General features: G+C 44.9%; 1 protein-coding gene across 20 annotated transcripts in view; it reads right to left on the bottom strand.

Annotated features, from left to right (window-relative positions):
- Positions 1-81: 81 nt before the first annotated feature.
- ZNF618 (zinc finger protein 618) overlaps positions 82-18,502 on the bottom strand; it is a 204,947-nt gene continuing 186,526 nt past the window's right edge. For all 20 annotated transcript variants that reach the window (XM_025282288.3, XM_044940493.2, XM_044940490.2 and 17 more), the window contains 2 exons: positions 8,580-8,681; positions 82-7,882 (listed from right to left, as the gene is read on the bottom strand). In XM_025282288.3, the coding sequence (XP_025138073.2) occupies positions 6,366-7,882; positions 8,580-8,681 (1,619 nt within the window). In that variant the 3' untranslated portion in view covers positions 82-6,365. The remainder of the gene's footprint in view (positions 7,883-8,579; positions 8,682-18,502) is intronic.

Below are 18,502 nucleotides of genomic sequence, written 5' to 3'. Positions count from 1 at the left end.
CACAACTCTCCAGTGCCCTGCTCCTGCCTGGATGACACGGCCCAACCCCAAGCCCAAGAAATAACGCCACGCACTGCCATCTTCCTAAAGGTCGTTTTATTGTAAAACCATAAATACAACACTGACATGAAATCATTTATTTAAGCAACTGATTCTCTCTAACCATTAAAAGGATGTCTTTTTGCCTTGGCATCAACCAACCGGGAAATAATGTTGCAAGAATTCAGGGGAGGAGGGTAGGGGGTGTTGAATTCTGGGCTGGGGCTTTTGGCGATTTAAGGAACCAAGTGGACCCTTCCTCTTAACCCTGGGAATGTCCCACTTTTGGACAAGAACAGACAGGTAAAAACAGCAACATTTAAACAGCTCAGTTTTAAATTTTATTACTTTGTAAAAATTTTTTTTTTTTTTTCTGTTCCTTTCCTCCATTTGACATCAGTAAAAGTTTTAAACACCACAAAACTGATTTGGCTATAAATGGAGAAACGGTACCCAAACCAAAATGAAACCGAAAACCCAAAGGACAAACAGAAAACCCTAAATAAACCCTCAAGTTTGGTCTCGGGGGTTTACAAATCACAAGAACCATCAACTCAACCCCCATGCAACGTGACTCCTTGCAGAGCTGTTGGATCCACATCAACGACACAGGAGACCGCAAACAACGTCTTTTGTTAATTAACACAGCAAGGGTGATACTAGGTAACTTTTTTTTTTTTTTTAAATACAGTACATGGTACACAGGGTCCCAAGAAAACCCTGCACAAACCCCTTGTGGAGACTTGAGCCAAGCACTGGCTGTTTATAAAAATATTGTGTTGCTACAAAAGTATAAATTAATGCTACCGGTATTAAGAAATATTAAACACATAAAACTTATAAGGATTAAGAAAAATATTCATTAATACCTGTAGAAAACTCTGGCCTAAAAAAGATATTTTTTTGTGTGTTTCTTTTTTTTGTAAATTTTTTTTTTTTGTATTTTTTTAAGATGACTTGAGTTTCTTGCACTCGAAGAGAGAGACACAGTCAGATGTGCCCATGGTATTGCCTAGAACGTCTTTAACTACTGAGAAAGGATGGGGGTGCACACACGTGGTTACTGAGTGGGGCCTGGGAGGGAGGGGGCACCAAGGCTTTCATAAGATTTACCTGATGTGAAAGAATCACCAACATGAAGTTATGGGGGGGAAAAAAGGTAGGGTCATCAGAGAACAACTGAAAATAATTTATGCTCTTTAAAAAATATCTCTGCTTCAGGTGGTTGTACAAAATGACCTCCTGATGCTTGGAATCTGAATGGCCCTGGACACGCTGTCCAGTGGGTCTGGGAGCTTGCAGCCCCGCGGGGCCCTCTGTCTCCTGGCTGGCGAGTTCCAGCCCTGTGCCAGTCCACGAGCTCGCTCACTGCTTTGGAACCCGGCTACCCCATCTGGGACCCCGTTTGGGTGGGAGGGAAGGGTCCTAGGCGGGGACCGGCTGGCACCTGGGTTGTGGGAAGAGCCCCCCTTCCGGTTGGCCTCAGACTCCATGGTCTCTGCCAACCTGGACTTCAGGAAGAGCCACAGGGATCCCAGGCCCCTGAGGTTGCGGACAAGGCTGGGCTGCGCCCCTAAAAGGAACTTTGGTTCGAAGAGTCGAAGGTGCCTGGTGGGACATGTGGGTGGGGAGGCCTTGGTGGGTCCTGATGCTGACACCCAACTGCAGACCTAGCACATCCTTCTCGGTACCGGAGTCGAATCTTTAAAGCAACGCCCATGGTGGTGGCAGCGGTGGGGCTGTGAATACACAAATAGCAACCCGATGCCCTTCACCGTCAGCAAAGCGGGAGCAGGTGCCTCTGCACAGAACCACAGGGCCCCTCTAGAGAACGATGGGGCTCCACGGACTACGATCCTCAAACCCAAACAAGAGAGGAAGGAAAACAACAACTACAACAAGATCCTCCCAAAAACCCAGAGAAGGGAGAAGTGGGAGGGGAAACGCAAGAGGGAAAACACTGTCTCATTGGTTCACCATAACTGGCCTAGCAAACATTAGCCACAGTGACGAGTGGGCAGAGGCGGGGCCGGTGGGGCCTAGACAGGAGCCCCCCTGCCCACCTACTGTCTCCAGGGGACAGCCTGAGCCTTCCTTAGCCTCTTGGTTTCATCTAAGCCAGCAGCCTTTCTAGAAGCCCTCCTCTAGGTACATCCCAGGCACAGAGGTGCTGCTGCTGTTCCCCAGCAAGGGCAGAGCTATGAACTTGCCCCAACTCCATGCGGGCAGGAGGAGACTTCCAGCTGTGCCCTGGATGCTCCTCACTCCATCTTTGCCAGCACACCCGTCGTCATGGCAACATCCCAGTACTATCCCCTTCTGGGTCATTCCTCACGGGACCTCCCTTCTCCGTCGGCATCCCAGGTTCGTTCCAAACCTTCCCCGTGAAGCTGTGGCCTCCCAGAGTGCCTGCAGCATCCCCAACAGCTCTTCGGGCTTCCACTTTCCAAAGAGTTTAGTCCAGGTTAAAGCACGAGCCTGGGTGACCCCTAAGGGCAGAGGGTCAGCTTCACGGTGGAAAACATGCCTTGCAGAGTTTTTCTCTGGTGTTTCTTGAAAGTGCAGGAGAGAAAGGAGCAAGCTGAAGGACAGGAGGCTCACCAGCCTACAGAGCTGATGTCCGAGAGAGTCCTTCCCAGAAATCGGGAGACACAGAACTTCTCACCTGCATCACTGGACTGCTCTCTCCTCACCAGGAAACCACAGCACCCTTTTCCCAGCCAAGAGCCAAAGCCTGGATGCCAACCATGAAGCTGCCAGGCAGGGTGATGGCAGTGTCCTCGCTCACAGGCACAGTAGGTGGTTTTCTATGCCGTGAACCCTGAAATGAAGAGTAGCCATAAGGAGCTTCATCTGATGGCCCCTCTGTTTCCTGGTCTCTAGCTACCATCTGGAGGGAGGCCTGGCTGGTGGACCTGGGCAGAGGGAAGAAGAACCATGTTGGCCCAAGTCCAGGCATCCATTCATGACAACTGGGATGGCACGCCTGCTTAGTGGAGCAGAGACCCCGCGGTTACTCCACATCTGTGGCACTACCCATAAGGCTATGGTCCTTGGCTTGGGCTATGGTGGCGAAGCTGACTGACCTCAGAGGAGGCAGGAAAACCCTGCAGAGTGGACGTGTGTTTTCTTCGCCTCTTTGCTGGGGTCCACGCATGTCAGCAGCAAGACCCCTTATGTCCTGGGAATCACACACTTCTGGCAAACTGTGTCCAAGTCAGCAGGCAATTGACCGCCTTGAGCTGTAGAGTCCCATAGTGGTCAGTGGCCACAGAACGGGGAGGCAGAAGACAGAAACTTTCTGAAGGTCCATGTCAGGGCAGGTACCAGGAGATGAGCTGGAAGAGCCGACCTCAATCCTTTGGCTGAGCTAGAATTTGGATAGGGTGGATATTGCTGGAGACAAGGGGCCAGTGGCTAGGCCTGTGAGATCTTTGGGTTTTATTAAGCTGTTCACTGCAAGGGGATCTGCAGTAGGCGAGCTGCCTGCGTGAGAAAGCAGACAGAGGCGGGGCACCTTGGTACAGCCCTTCCTATTGGCAACAAGAGTGTCTGAAGGACGAAAGACTGGAAGAGAGAAATGACTACCTGCGACCTTATGCCCGTTATCTGGATGAGGCAGTCCCAGGAGACAGCCTTCAGAAACCGAGTGTCACTCACGTCATCTCTGCAGAGTAAGCCAAGCCCTAAGGATCGAACCAAGGTGGAAAGGAGGGACAGAACAGGAGGTGACACGTTTAACTAGATACCTGGAATTTAGTAAGACTTCCTAGAAATTTCATGCTGGAGGGCAGACATCCCCGAGTTCCAAGGAGAAGGACGCTGATACTTGGGCTTGGTCCTGATGGCTTTGCAACACAGTGAAATGCCGATTTGCGGAGTGGCCCCTAAAATGAGGCAAGACCAGCACAGCTCCCCGCTCAAAAGCAGAGAGAGGATGGGCTCCGAGGCTTGACTCCCACCAACTACACAACACAGGCAGCTTCCACCCTCTTGTGTGGCTCAGAGTGCCAGGTCTCCCCGGCAGCAAGGCTGGAGGCCTTTGGTTGTAGGCATCTCACCCATCAGCAAGCCTGCAGCCACCTTCTGGAAGGTCTCCCAAAGTCTCATCAAATAGCCTGTCAATGCTCCCATATACTATAGAACGTGACACGAGGTGACTGTCCAGTGCAGATAAGAGGCTCTTCTGATGGTGTGACACCCCTTGGAAATGTTGCGGAGTAAGTGCCCAGAACTTCTCCAGGAGAGGAAATGGCATGGTGGTTCCTGAGACCATGGCTTGCTGCAGTGAACGTGGAAACGACCCTCTGGGATGCATTTCAGTATGTCCAAGATGTGGAGGGTTAGTTCTCATGAGGCAAGTTGAGCAGGCTTGGCACCTGGGACAGTGTTCTGGTCCATGATCCTAAGCCTTGAGTTTTTAAATTAACTTCCCCAACGTTACTGCCATGGACCGGGGAGGCGGGGGAGGGCTGTTGTACAGTGCTTTTTGAAATCGAGGTATCTCGCAGTTGAACAATGTTTTATTACTAAGGAGGGATATGGTGGACTTGGTCAGCCCCCCAGGATGGTAGAATGTGCCTTTGCAAATGGTGCCCCCCGCGATGGTGGGCACCGAGGGGATACTGGACCACCAGTACATATTCACTGAGAGGTGGGGTGGGAGGCTGAGCACTGATCCTGACAAAACCACCTCTTGAGAGGGGAAAGGGTCACCCTGTTGGCATTTAGGCTAAGTGTGTGGAACCTAAACCGCTCACAGAGGAAGAAAAGCCTAAAACCATCTTTCACAGCATCAAGTTGAATGTGGCCTAATGCCATTCCACCCTCAAACATCCATCATTTGGCCCGCAAGGCACCGTGCTCAACTACCGTCCTGGAAGGAGGGCTGAGGCTCATGTGGGGGACCCCCAGGGCCGTGGGCAGTGGAACCCCCAGAATCTCAGGGGTCCTGGGGAGGAAGAGGAGGTTGTGGGTCTGAGGTGTGATGGATGCGAACATGGATCAACTCAGGATTCCCTGCTGAGCCGGAAGGGTCAGTGACGCGGCAAGTAGTGTAATGCACTCTGGGTACAGAAGTCAGACACTCGCAGAACCAGACGCAGCGAGCCAGGAGGGCGGTCTTCCACTCACAGTCAGCACTCCTGAGCCACATGTTTCTCTGTGGCTTCCACCAAATCCCACGTCTGCGAGACCTGTGACTCTAACACCTCTCCTGGTCTCCAAACAGCACAGCCAAGTTCACGGTCTTGGCTTTTTCAAATACAGGAAAACTGGACTGTACAGGGAAGGTTGATAAAAACCTCAGGATACTGAATACACCACTGAGATGAGCTAGTTTACAGTGTGACTCGAGGAACAAAAAGGGCAATCAAAAAAAAAAAACCCACAAAAAAACCCTCCAAAATATAAGTTATAGACATTCAGTGCCTCCTAGCAGAGTCTAAATCAAATTTGAAAAAAAAAAAAGGCAAAAACTGCTAAAATGTTAGGAAAAAAATTATTAAGGAGTGGAGACAGTTATCTTAATACTTCTTTGAAAATGTCTTTTTTTTTCCTCTCTTATATTAAAAAGCAAAAGGTCAGCTTTATATTCTTAAAAGTCTCCTTTCCTGATTTGGGGAGATAGATAGGTGTGTTTCTAAGGCGGCTGCCCCCTGACACCCAGGGGTATCGTAAAGGCAGCAGCTCAATGCCCTGAAGGTGAACGAGAACAAAGTCCAGTGCAGAAGCTGTCCATCTGATGCAGTTTGGAGAATCCACGGCAGGGCAGCTGGGGAGGAGTGGGGTGTGATAGGGTCAGGAAGACTGGGGGCAGGGGTGGCGGGCAGTAGGGGGACCACAGGGTGAAGGACAGAGAGCGTCAAGTCACTTCAGATCTCAGCTGCCTGAACATTTCACAACATCAGTTTGTACAATCTGCACACCTGAAAATGGAGTCTTTTAAAGCCCCCTCACTGAGAAAAGGAAGTGAAGCGTCTTCCCTCTTTCCCAAACACTCAGCTTTCCTGACACACCCAGTTTAATGCACACGCACCCACAAGGGGGCACGCATGCATGCACCAGGGGAGTATGTGTGTGCACGTGTGTGCAACGCTTCGGCAGCCACGCAGATGAGCACAGAGCTGCCCGTGCACACCCATGCACACTCACACTGAAAAAAAGCACTTAAGTTTCCAGGGGGCATTTATAATGAGGTCCACAGTGTTTAGAACTTAAATTCCTCTTCTTTGTTTGCGACAGTGTTGTGTGGGGTTTTTTCCTTCTTCTTTGAACGTTCTCTTTTCTTTTTCTCTTTCATATTTTTTTTTTTCAATCTGGAAGTCTTAAAGCATGTTGGATTTCAGAAACATGAGTTTGTTCATATCTTCTGGACTGAGCAGTCGCCTCCTTTTGATGAGAAGTGCTTGTTCACACATATTTACACACCCGCTCCTGGCCCCCACGGCTGGCACCGCGAGGAGCCAGAAGGCGAGCCTGGCGAGTTTCGTGTGCTTTTGGGTCACGCACGACCAGTACTGGAAGAGATCGGGGGTGGCCTGGAAGAGGGGCTCCTGCAGGTAATCGTACACTTCGTTCTTCCCGAGCCGGTCGTCCTCCTGGGTGGCAGGGTTTTCTCCGGGGGCGGAGCGGGGCTTCTTGGCTGCGGGCTCGAAGTCGGCCTCCTCAGTCCAGGACTCCTTGACCTCATTGATGAGCTCGCACACCTTGCCGATGATCTCCTCGTGCTGGTAGGGGGGGACGGGCCGCAGCTTCTGCTGCGGGTCCAGGATCATGGCCACCTTGTGCGCTGGGTGCACCTTGAAGTTCTCCTTGAGCGCCTCCAGGAAGAGGTGGCACAGCTTGCTCACGGTGCCCGCATCGTTGGCCTTGGCCGTGAACAGCTTCTCCAGCCTGACGTAGGTGGGGAGCACCAGCTGCAGGGTGGGCTGGCTCTCATTGCTCAGCTCGATGACCGCCTGCTTCACCGGCGTCAGGATGGCGGCCAGGTTGCTGAGCAGGTGCTTGTTGAGGCTCTGGATGAGGTTCATCTTCTTGGCCCGGCTGTAGAACTCGCAGATCTGCTCGTAGCGCTCGTGCACCAGCAGCAGCGAGTCCGTGACCGAGTTCCAGCAGGGCGGCGGCGAGGTCTCCTCCAGCGAGCCGAAGGTCTCCTTGGCGAGGCCAGTAGAGCCCGCCAGGTCCTCGCACACGTTGAGCAGCTCGATGACCTCGTGCATGCTGCGGGCCTGCAGCGTCCGCTTGCTCAGCACGCTCTGCACCACCGAGTTCAAGGCACAGGCTGAGCAGCGCAGGCACATGCCGGCCTTGGAGAAGGCGGATGCGCTTACCCGGCAGTCCGTCACGTACACGGTCCTGATCTCCGACATCACGAACTCCGACAGCACGTTCTGCACCCAGTGGTGCACCAGGTCGCCGCTGTCGCGAATGTCCGCGCCCTTCACGCCCAGCACGTAGCTCTTGATGTGGTTGCCCTCGGCCTGGTATGCCGTGAGGATGTAGCAGGAGTCGGGGCCGACGCTCTGTGAGTGGCAGGTCACGCCGATGCCCAGGCAGGCGTTGCTGCCCAAGGCACACGTCACCTTCACCTTCACCTGGTTGTACATGCGTGGCAGGTGCTTCAGCGCCAGCGTGTTGAAGTTGCCCAGGATCTCGGTGACCGAGAAGGCCCCGTAGCGGGCGCCGCTGTCCACCAGCGTCTGGGCCAGCTTCAGGAACTCCTTCCCGCTCACCACGCTCAGAGCACCCAGGTCGGCGCACATGACCCGCAGCAGCCGCTCTGCGATGTTCTGCCGCTCCTTCTCGGGGATCATGCTGTTGGGTGTCAAACCACTGGTCGTGGCTGGGGGGTGGGGGGACACAAAGAGAGGCGTGATTAATCCTGGCATTCAAGGCTCCTTGGTCTGGCAGCAGCCTAATACTCAAGCATCTAGTATTAGGAATTACGAAGTGATTTCATCTTGTGTGCGAACCGATGGTCGTGGCAAGTCTTTAACATGAGACAGTCTCCCGGGAATGAAGTTCTGTGATTGACTAGAAATGCCTGCCGTGCCATGAAGTTCTATGATTGACTAGAAATGCCTGCCGTGGGCACGGGAACAGAGGGTAGTGGTATGTGTGCAAATATTTGCCGCATGTGCCATTCACCTCAACCTCTGAAGCTAACTAGTCTAACCTGTTCCTCAAAACAGAAACAGCCTCTGATACAGAAGGCGTTAGTGAATAAGATACCTGAGGCCACAGTGTCAGGAAAAAGCAGACCAGAGAAATTGTGGAGAGTGAATTCTAATTCTGATTCTGTCATGAATTTGTGTTCTCTGATCACAAAGAGATCAGGTCTCCCCAGGCCTCCTCTGTCCATCCCGTGAGGTCGGAATTCCCATCAACTAGGTCTCAGGTGTGAAAGTGCTTGGTAAACCGTTATGCGTGGTCTTGCATCACCATGGGAGGTACGGGGTTGGGGAGGGGGGCAGAGAAGCAGCGGGAGGGGCTGGAGCAGACTTCCTCCAGTCCCTGGTGTCCGCCTGGGAAAGACCTACTGTTGTTGGTGCTGTTCCTCTGGGCTTGGGGCTTCCACTTCTCCTCCACGACAGCAGGGGGCGATCGGGACTGGTTGGAGGCGATGTTGTTTTCATTGTCCGCTGTGGGCACAAAAGGGACAGTGTGCTTCCTTGAAGTGCCAGAGGCCTGTCAGCTAACAAGGAGAGAACTAGAGCATGCAAGTGAAGATGAGACTGGTCTCTGGGACTCGGGCCTGGGTTCAAATTCTGGCTCCTTAGACAACTATCTGATGCCAGCAAAGCATCATTTTCATCACTTGGAAGAATGAAGATAATCCCACAATTGCTGGAAGGACTAATAAGCGATAACGTAGGGAAAGAGCAGTGGGCACAGTGCCTAGCATGGAGTAAGCACTCGGGGAATGGGAAGCTCTGTGTTCTGAGTCTGGATGGGAGGCTCCCCAACACCCACAAGCACAAAGTTCTGAGACTGGGCAGGGGGTGCCCATAACACCCCAAGAGGCAGAAAGCATCTCACACTCTTGCTTCTTTGAAGTGTGTCTTTTTGTCTTTTTAGTGTATTTACTAAAAACTTAATTAGATGAACACAACAAAAGCAAAGCCCTGCATGACATAAAGTATACAATTTGCAGCCCCCTCGTTACATGCAGAAGGTGAAAGTGAAGAGCACACGCAGGAAAGGATTTGCTCGGGATCACACAGAAAACCAGCTGCAGAGCTGGGACGGACAGCCCAGCCGTCCTGGGTGCGTCCTCCATGAATTCCCCTAATTTTTGTTAACCTGTACATATACACTGGTAGTAATGGGCACATGCCATACTCTTCTATGCACGGTCACTTCTTGACATTTTTGTAGAACTGTTTCTGAGTAGAAATCATCTGAGTTACATATTTGCCATCAGAAATGGCCATACCATCTTTTACTGCACCATACTTTACCTATTGTTAACTACACCCTAAGTCCTGAGTTTCAGGGCTGTGCCATTTCCAGTATGACTATTCTGCTATGGACCTGCTTGCCCAATATTCTAATATTGTTCTTCCGTGCTCGTCTATTGTTGTTGTGGGTGTACTTCCTTGAGACATCATCTGACAGGTAGAATCCACAGCCTGAGGCTATCAGTGGGTCAGTGGCCTCTGTTCAGCATTGCCAGACATTGTTCTTCCTTTCTTCTCAATTTAAGGCACCAGACCTTAGAGGTCAAGGCCAGAATTTCCATACCTAGAAAAGAGACTTCTCCAACTTCTACATATTCACAGTCAGCCAGCTAGAAGACTCTGGGATGGGCATTCAAGGAATATTTTGCAGCCACTAGAAAGGTGGCTGTGTACCCTGGAGAAATGTGAAAATGCATAAGATAATTCTAATCAGAATTTCATATGTATTTTTAGAGATATGCACTTTAAGCTCACAAGTCAAAGAATGAACAGATTTATGCATCAAAATATATGGAGAGGGGACTTTCACTTCTGCCCATTAAGGATGCCCTACCAGAGGAACTGCTCTCCAGCTGCAAACAACTACCGATCATGATACAATTGCTTTCAAACAGGCAACCCGGGGTGTGAGCCCAGAAAAAGCAGCAAATGTGGTGCGCTCTCTGACTGCCCTGCTTACTGCCTGGAGGCAGGGAATTGAACAAACACAGTGGTCACCTTTAAGAGACAGAGATCGAAACTCAGGCAGAGACAGCTAGAATTTACAGGGAAAAGTACTAAGGCAGAGGAAGTGTCAGAAAGAGAGAGCTCTGGAGATTGTAGGGGGTTCCCTGGAGTCTTTGATGAAACTAATCTGCCTATTTCTGTTTAGACAATAAGCTGTGTCTGACTCTTTTGCGACCCCATGGACTGTAGCCTGCCAGGCTTTTCTGTCCATGGGATCTCCCCGTCAAGAATACTGGAGTGGGATGCAATTTCCTTCTCTAGGGGATCTTCCTGACCAGGGATCAAACCTGCATCTCCTGCCTTGACAGGTGAATTCTTCATCACTGAGCCACCTGGGAAGCCCAATACACATGACCAAATTCCACAGGAATGGGGGAAAAATCATTAAAATGTAGTAGGATGATAATTCCTAGGGCTACCCCATTGGGGAAGTCACCTGGGTTCCCTCAACCAGAATGGAGAGACCAGCCTCAATGCACAAGAAATTGGACACTCCCCTTGTATGCGTGCGTATATGCTATGTCACTTCAGTCAGCTCCTCTGTCCATGGAATTTTCCAGGCAAGAATACTGGAGTGCGTTGCCATGCCCTCCTCCAGGGGATCTTCCCAACCCAGGGAGTAAACCCATGTCTCCTGTGCCTCCTGCATCGGCTGCTGCTGCTTTACCATTAGTGCCACCTGAGAAGCCCTGGACAGTCCCTTTATTATGCAGCTAAATTAGCCATAGATTAAGCGCTGCCCTAGATCTGCCCTAATACATTTTAAGAACAAGCCTCAAATGTATTAAAGTGATTCCAAACTTAAAAAACTGTAAGCCAAGTTTAATACTCTCTAAAAAATAAAAAAAACCAGCACCAAACAATATGAAATTCACAATGTCATTCATCTAATCAGTACCGGACATTCAAAATAGTAGGCAAATATGACCTATAACCAGAAAAAAAAACCAAAACCTAATCAATAGAAACAGACCTAGGAAGGACAGAGATGATATATTTAGCCAATAAGAACCTTACAACAGAAGTTGTAAACATCATAAATATGCTCAAGATATGAAGGGAAACATGAATATCATAAGGAGAGAAATGGGAGATGTAAAAAAGAGCAAACTAAACTACACTCAAGTGGAACTTCTGAATATAAAAATAAGTGCTATAGGAAAAATACACTGTATGGGATAAAAACTAATTAGCTGCCACAGAATTAAAAAAAAATCAGTGAAGTTTGAGACAGAGCAAAAAAAAATGTCCAATGAAAACCAGACTGGGTAAAAGGTTGTAAATAAATAAATGGAGTATGGACAATATTAAGCAGTTTAACACACATATAAATTGGAGTCCCAGAAAAAGGGGGTGAGGCAGAAATAATATTTGAAGAAACGGCCAGAATTTTTCCCAATTAGATGAAAACCATAAAATCAAGTTCTAAAAGCTCAACTAACTCAAAGAAAACGCCACCAAGGCACAGTATCATAATAAAATTGTTGAAAACCAATGACAGGAACAGCCAGAGAAGAGGAAAAATTAAGTACAGGTGAACAAAAATAAGAATAACAGACCCAGCAGGCAACAGAACAAAGTTAAAGGAGAATTTCAATCTAAAATTCTAAGGGCTGCCCTAGATGAATGGATAAAGAAGATATCATAATGCAATTGCTATAAATTATATTTATTGGGATATTACTCAGCTATAAAAAAGAATGAGGGACTTCCTGTGGTGTGGTCCGATGGCTAAGACTCCATGCTCCTGATGGAGGGAGCCCAAGTTCAATCCTTGCTCGGGGAACTGGATCCCACATGCAACTTAGACCCTGTACAGCCAAATAAATAAATATTAAAAAAAATGAAATAATGCCGTTTGCAGCAACATGGAAGGCCTTATGAGATGATCATACTAAGTGAAGTAAGCCAGACAATGACAAATACCATATGATGTCACTTACATGTGGAATCTAAAAAAACAAACAAAAAAAGGATACAAATAAACTTATATACAAAACAGAAATAGACCCACAACATATAAAACAAACTTATGGTTACCAAAGGGAAAAAGGAAGGAGGGATAAATTATGAGTTTGAGATTAATATATATACACTAATATATGTAAAGTAGATAAACAACAAGGACCCACTGTATAACACAGATAATTATATTTAATATTGTATAATAACCTATAAGGGAAAGAATCTAGAAAATAGATACGTATGTACGTATAACTGAATCCCTATGCTGCACACCTGAAACTAAAGCAACATTATAAATTGGTTATAATTCAATTAAAAAACTACAAAAATATTTTTAAAATAAAATAATAAAACTCTAAATCCAGTGATACTATCTTTCGCAAATGGAAATAAATAAGGGAAAAAAAATCAGACCTGCAACTATAAGAAATGCTAAAAGAAGTTCTTTAGGTATTAAAAAAAAAATGATACCAAATAAGAATCTGGATCTACAGAAAGAAAAGAAGAGTACTGGCAACTGTATATATATGAACATAAAAGATGTTTTCCCACATTTTTAATCTCTTTAGCAAGGTAACTGACTGCTCATTGGAAAATAGTAACAATGAATTGTGGTAATTACAAGTAGTAATAAACTGTATGGCAACAAGAATAGAAAGATTAGGAAGGTGATATAGAAGATTTTGTTGAAAGTTTTTCACACAATATACAAAGGGGGCTAATATCCTTTGAAGGTAGATTTAATGTTAGAAATGTATAGTGTAAAACTGAAATAAATCATTAAAAACACCCAAAGAATTACTGTTAATAAATCCATGGTAGAGATAAAAATGGAATAATAAAAAATTCTCATTTCAAAATAAGGCAAACAAATTAAGAGAAAAAGGAAGAAAGAACAAATTAAACAGTAAACAAATAGGAAAATGGTAGATTTAAACCCAGTAATACTGAAATCATATTAAATGTAAATGATATGATCTCCACATTCCAAATAAAAGTTAGAGAATGTCATACTAAAAAAACCCCCAAGAATCCACTCTATGCTATCTATAAGAAATCTATTTAAATATAAAGACATGAATAAGTTGAAAGTAAAAGGTTAAATAAAGGCATACTCCACAAATAGTAATGAAGAGAAGGTAGGACATGCATGTGGTAGTATTACAGAGAAAACAGACCTCAGAACAGAAATATGACCAGGGGAAACGAGAGGCCCTGCATAATGGTAAAGAAGTCAAATCACCAAGAACACATAATGATCCTGTGCTGTGTGCAAGTACAGAGCATCAAAATTACATGAAGCAAAAGCTGAGAAAACTGGACAAGAAACAGCAAACCAAACCTACGAAACCATATAAAGTATAGTCTCTGACCATAACTGAATTAAATTGGAAATCAATAACAAAAAGATATTTGGAAATATTTCAACTATTTGAATATTAAACATCACACTTGTAAGTAACTCAGAGGCCAAAGAAATATTAGGGAGGTCAGAAAATGCTTTGAACTGAATACTAAAACATGCAAACCTCAGGTTTCAAAATTTGTGGATACATCTAAATGAATGTTATTTATAACATTAAAAGTTTTATTAGAAAAGAATAAAGGTTTAAAATCAGTGTCACAAAGCTTCAACACTAAGAGATCTAAAGACTAAGTTTAAAGAGTAAGTTGAGACTAAGATAAACAGAAGGAAATAATACAGATAAAAGCAGAAATGAATGAAACAGAAAATGGATAAACACAATAGAAATCAAACTAAAAGCTAATTCTTGGTAGAAATCAGTAAAATTGATAACCCTCTAATAAGAAAGATTAAAAAAAGAAAAGAGAGGAATGCAAATTATTAGTAGTAGGAATAAAAGAGGGAGACATCACTACAGATGCTACACATATTAAAGGGATTAATGGGGACATGATTATGGGGACTTCCCTGGTGGTCCAGTTCTTAAGAATCCACCTTCTAATGCAGGGGACACAGGTTTGACCCCTGGTCGGAGAAATAAGATCCCACCTGCGATGGGGTAACTAAGCCCAAGCACTGCAACTAGAGAAGCCCCGCACGCTGTAACTACTGAGCTCTAGCACTCTGGAGACTGCACACAACTAAAGAGCCTACGGGCTGCACCTAAGACCTGATGCAGCCAAACAAATAAATATTTTAAAAATGATTATGAACAACTTTCTGCCAATAAATTCAACCATTTAAGAGAGGCAAAAAAAAAAAAACCCAAAAATATAAAGTATCTAAGTTCACTTCAGAAGAAATAGGTAACCTAAATATCTCAAGTTCTGTAATTATTAAGAAATTCAGATCATAGCTCACATAATTTTCCATAAAGAAAAGTCCCGCATGAGTTGACTGCAAAGTTTGACCAAATATTTAAGGAAGGAATAATATAGATTCCAAACAAATTCTCCCAAAAATCAGAAGAGGAAAGATCATTTCCCAATTCATTTTACAAGGCAGTCATTACCTCAATCCAAAACTAAAGAAAAATTTATAAGAAAAGAAAGTACAGGGACTTCCCTGGTGGTCCAGTGGCTAAGACTCCCCACGCCCAGTGCAGGGGGACCCCAGATTCAATCTCTGGTCAACGAACTAGATTCTACTTGCGGCAACTAAGAGTTTGCATGCCTCAACTACAAAATCCTGCTGGAAGGTCCTGTTTGCCTCAACTAAGACCAGGAGCTGCCAAATAAGTACATAAATAATTTTTTTTTTTTAGAAAAGAAACTACTGACCAATATCCCTCAACATATACACAAAATGCTTAACAAAATATTAGCAAATTAAATATAGCAATATATAAAAATAATAACACATCATGGAAGTTCCCTGGTGGTCCAGAAGTTAGGACTCAGAACTTTCACTGCTGTGCCCTGGGTTCAATCCCTGGTTTGGGAACTAATATCCCACAAGCCATATGGGATAAAATAAAAAATAAAAATAATAGCACATCATGAATAAGCAAAGTTAATTCCAGAAGTGGGATAGTTAATAAAAGAAAACCAATCGGTGCAATTTCCTATACTAAGACAGAAAAAAAATTAAGAAAAATCATTTTATCTCCATAGATAAAATGCACTATAAATGTGATAAAATCCAATACCCACCCATGATACAAAATGTCAGCAAGCTAGGAAGAGAAGGCAACTTTTTCAACTTGATAAAGGACATCTAAAAGAACCCTTAAGTTTACTGATCTGATAGAAATAAAAAGGATTATTTATAAGGAAATACTATGAACAGTAGTATTCCAACCAATTAGACAACCTGGATGAAACAGACAAGTTCCTAGAAAACATAAACTACGAAAACCGATATAAGCAGCAGAAAATCTGGATATTATCTATACAGAAACTGAATTAGTAATCAAAGTATTGACCATAAAAAAGAAAAGCAAAGGAAAGCCCAGGCTCAGATGACTTCATTGATGAATTCTATCATATGTTAAAGAACTTTTCACAAATGCTTCTGAAAATAGGAGGGAACACTTCTCAATTCATTCTATGAGGCAGGTATTATTCTGATACCAAATCCAGACTAAGAAGTCACAAGAAAAGAAACTATGCCCACTATGCCTTTTGACTATAGATACAAACATCCTCAAAAAAATACAGCTAACCAAATCCAACAACACATACAACAGGTTATACCCTATGACCAAGCAGCATTTATTCCAGGAATACAGGTTGGTTCAACATACAGAAATCAATACCATATTAATAGAATAAAGGACAAAAATTACCTGATCATTTTAATTGATGCTGGAAAATTATTTGACAAAATGCAATACTCTTCCCTGGTGGCTCAGATGGTAAAGAGTCTGCCTAAAATGCGGGAGACCTGGGTTCAATTCCTGGGTTGGGAAGAAACCCTGGAGAAGGAAATGTCAACCTACTCCAGTACTCCCGCCTGGAAAATCCCATGGATGGAGGAGCCTGGTAGGCTATAGTCCATGGGGTCGCAAAGAGGTCGGACACGACTGAGCCACTTCACTTCACTTCAATACTCTTTCATGATAAAAACACTCAACAAACTAGGAATTGAAGGGAATTTTTCAACCGATAAAGGGCATCTATGAAAAACCCATTGCTAACATTATACTTAATGGTTAAACATTAAAAACTTTCCTCTTAAGATCAGGAACAAGGTAAAAATGAACACTCTTTTATTCAACATGCATTCGAGGTTCCAGTCAGGGCAATTAGAAAAAAAGAAAGAAAGAAAAACAAAGAGAAAGGGCATCCAGATGAACGGAAGAAGTAAAATAATCTCTATTTATAGATGACAGACTACATCATTGTGTGTATAGAAAAGCCTATGGAAAACACAGATACACAACTATTAGAACTTGTAAATAAGTTCATCAAGACTTTAAGATACAAGATCAACATATTAAAGAAATTATACTTCTGTACATTAGCAATGAACACTCCAAAAATTAAAGTAAGGAAATAATTCCATTTACAATAGCTTCTAAAAGAGTAAAATCAGATGAGATCAGATCAGATCAGTCGCTCAGTCGTGTCCGACTCTTTGCGACCCCATGAATCGCAGCACGCCAGGCCTCCCTGTCCATCACCAACTCCCGGAGTTCACTCAGACTCACGTCCATCGAGTCAGTGATGCCATCCAGCCATCTCATCCTCTGTCATCCCCTTCTCCTCCTGCCCCCAATCCCTCCCAGCATCAGAGTCTTTTCCAATGAGTCGACTCTTCGCGTGAGGTGGCCAAAGTACTGGAGTTCAGCTTTAGCATCATTCCTTCCAAAGAAATCGCAGGGCTGATCTTCAGAATGGACTGGTTGGATCTCCTTGCAGTCTAAGGGACTCTCAAGAGTTCTCCAACACCACAGTTCAAAAGCATCAATTCTTCGATGCTCAGCCTTCTTCACAGTCCAACTCTCACATCCCTACATGACCACAAGAAAAACCATAGCCTTGACTAGACGGACCTTTGTTGGCAAAGTAATGTCTCTGCTTTTGAATATGCTATCTAGGTTGGACATAACTTTCCTTCCAAGGAGTAAGCGTCTTTTAATTTCATGGCTGCAGTCACCATCTATAGTGATTTTGGAGCCCAGAAAAATAAAGTCTGACACTGTTTCCACTGTTTCCCCATCTATTTCCCATGAAGCGGTGGGACCAGATGCCATGATCTTCGTTTTCTGAATGTTGAGCTTTAAGCCAACTTTTTCACTCTCCACTTTCACCTTCATCAAGAGGCTTTTTAGTTCCTCTTCACTTTCTGCCATAAGGGTGGTGTTATCTGCATATCTGAGGTTATTGATATTTCTCCTGGCAATCTTGATTCCAGCTTGTGTTTCTTCCAGCCCAGCGTTTCTCATGATGTACTCTGCATATAAGTTAAATAAACAGGGTGACAATATACAGCCTTGACGAACTCCTTTTCCTATTTGGAACCAGTCTGTTGTTCCATGTCCAGTTCTAACTGTTGCTTCCTGACCTGCATACAAATTTCTCAAGAGGCAGATCAGGTGGTCTGGTATTCCCATCTCTTTCAGAATTTGCCACAGTTTATTGTGATCCACACAGTCAAAGGCTTTGGCATAGTCAATAAAGCAGAAATAGATGTTTTTCTGGAACTCTCTTGCTTTTTCCATGATTCAGAGGATGTTGGCAATTTGATCTCTGGTTCCTCTGCCTTTTCTAAAACCAGCTTGAACATCTGGAAGTTCATGGTTCACATATGGCTTGGAGAATTTTGAGCATTACTTTACTAGCGTGTGAGATGAGTGCAATTGTGTGGTAGTTTGAGCATTCTTTGGCAAAATTGCCTTTCTTTGGGATTGGAATGAAAACTGACCTTTTCCAGTCCTGTGGCCACTGCTGAGTTTTCCAAATTTGCTGGCATATTGAGTGTAGCACTTTCACAGCATCATCTTTCAGGATTTGGAATAGCTCAACTGGAATTCCATCACCTCCACTAGCTTTGTTCGTAGTGATGCTTTCTAAGGCCCACTTGACTTCACATTCCAGGATGTCTGGCTCTAGGTCAGTGATCACACCATCGTGATTATCTGGGTTGTGAAGATCTTTTTTGGACAGTTCTTCTGTGTATTCTTGCCATCTCTTTTTAATATCTTCTGCTTCTGTTAGGTCCATACCATTTCTGTCCTTTATCGAGCTCATCTTTGCATGAAATGTTCCTTTGGTATCTCTGATTTTCTTGAAGAGATCCCTAGTCTTTCCCATTCTGTTGTTTTCCTCTATTTCTTTGCATTGATCGCTGAAGAAGGCTTTCTTATCTCTTCTTGCTATTCTTTGGAACTCTGCATTCAGAT

The sequence above is a fragment of the Bubalus bubalis genome, chromosome 3 (assembly GCF_019923935.1).
Source record: "Bubalus bubalis isolate 160015118507 breed Murrah chromosome 3, NDDB_SH_1, whole genome shotgun sequence".
In the NCBI taxonomy this organism is placed as follows: Eukaryota; Metazoa; Chordata; class Mammalia; order Artiodactyla; family Bovidae; genus Bubalus; species Bubalus bubalis.
Note: the sequence above shows the minus strand (reverse complement) of the source record. Positions and strands in the feature narration are given on the sequence as shown.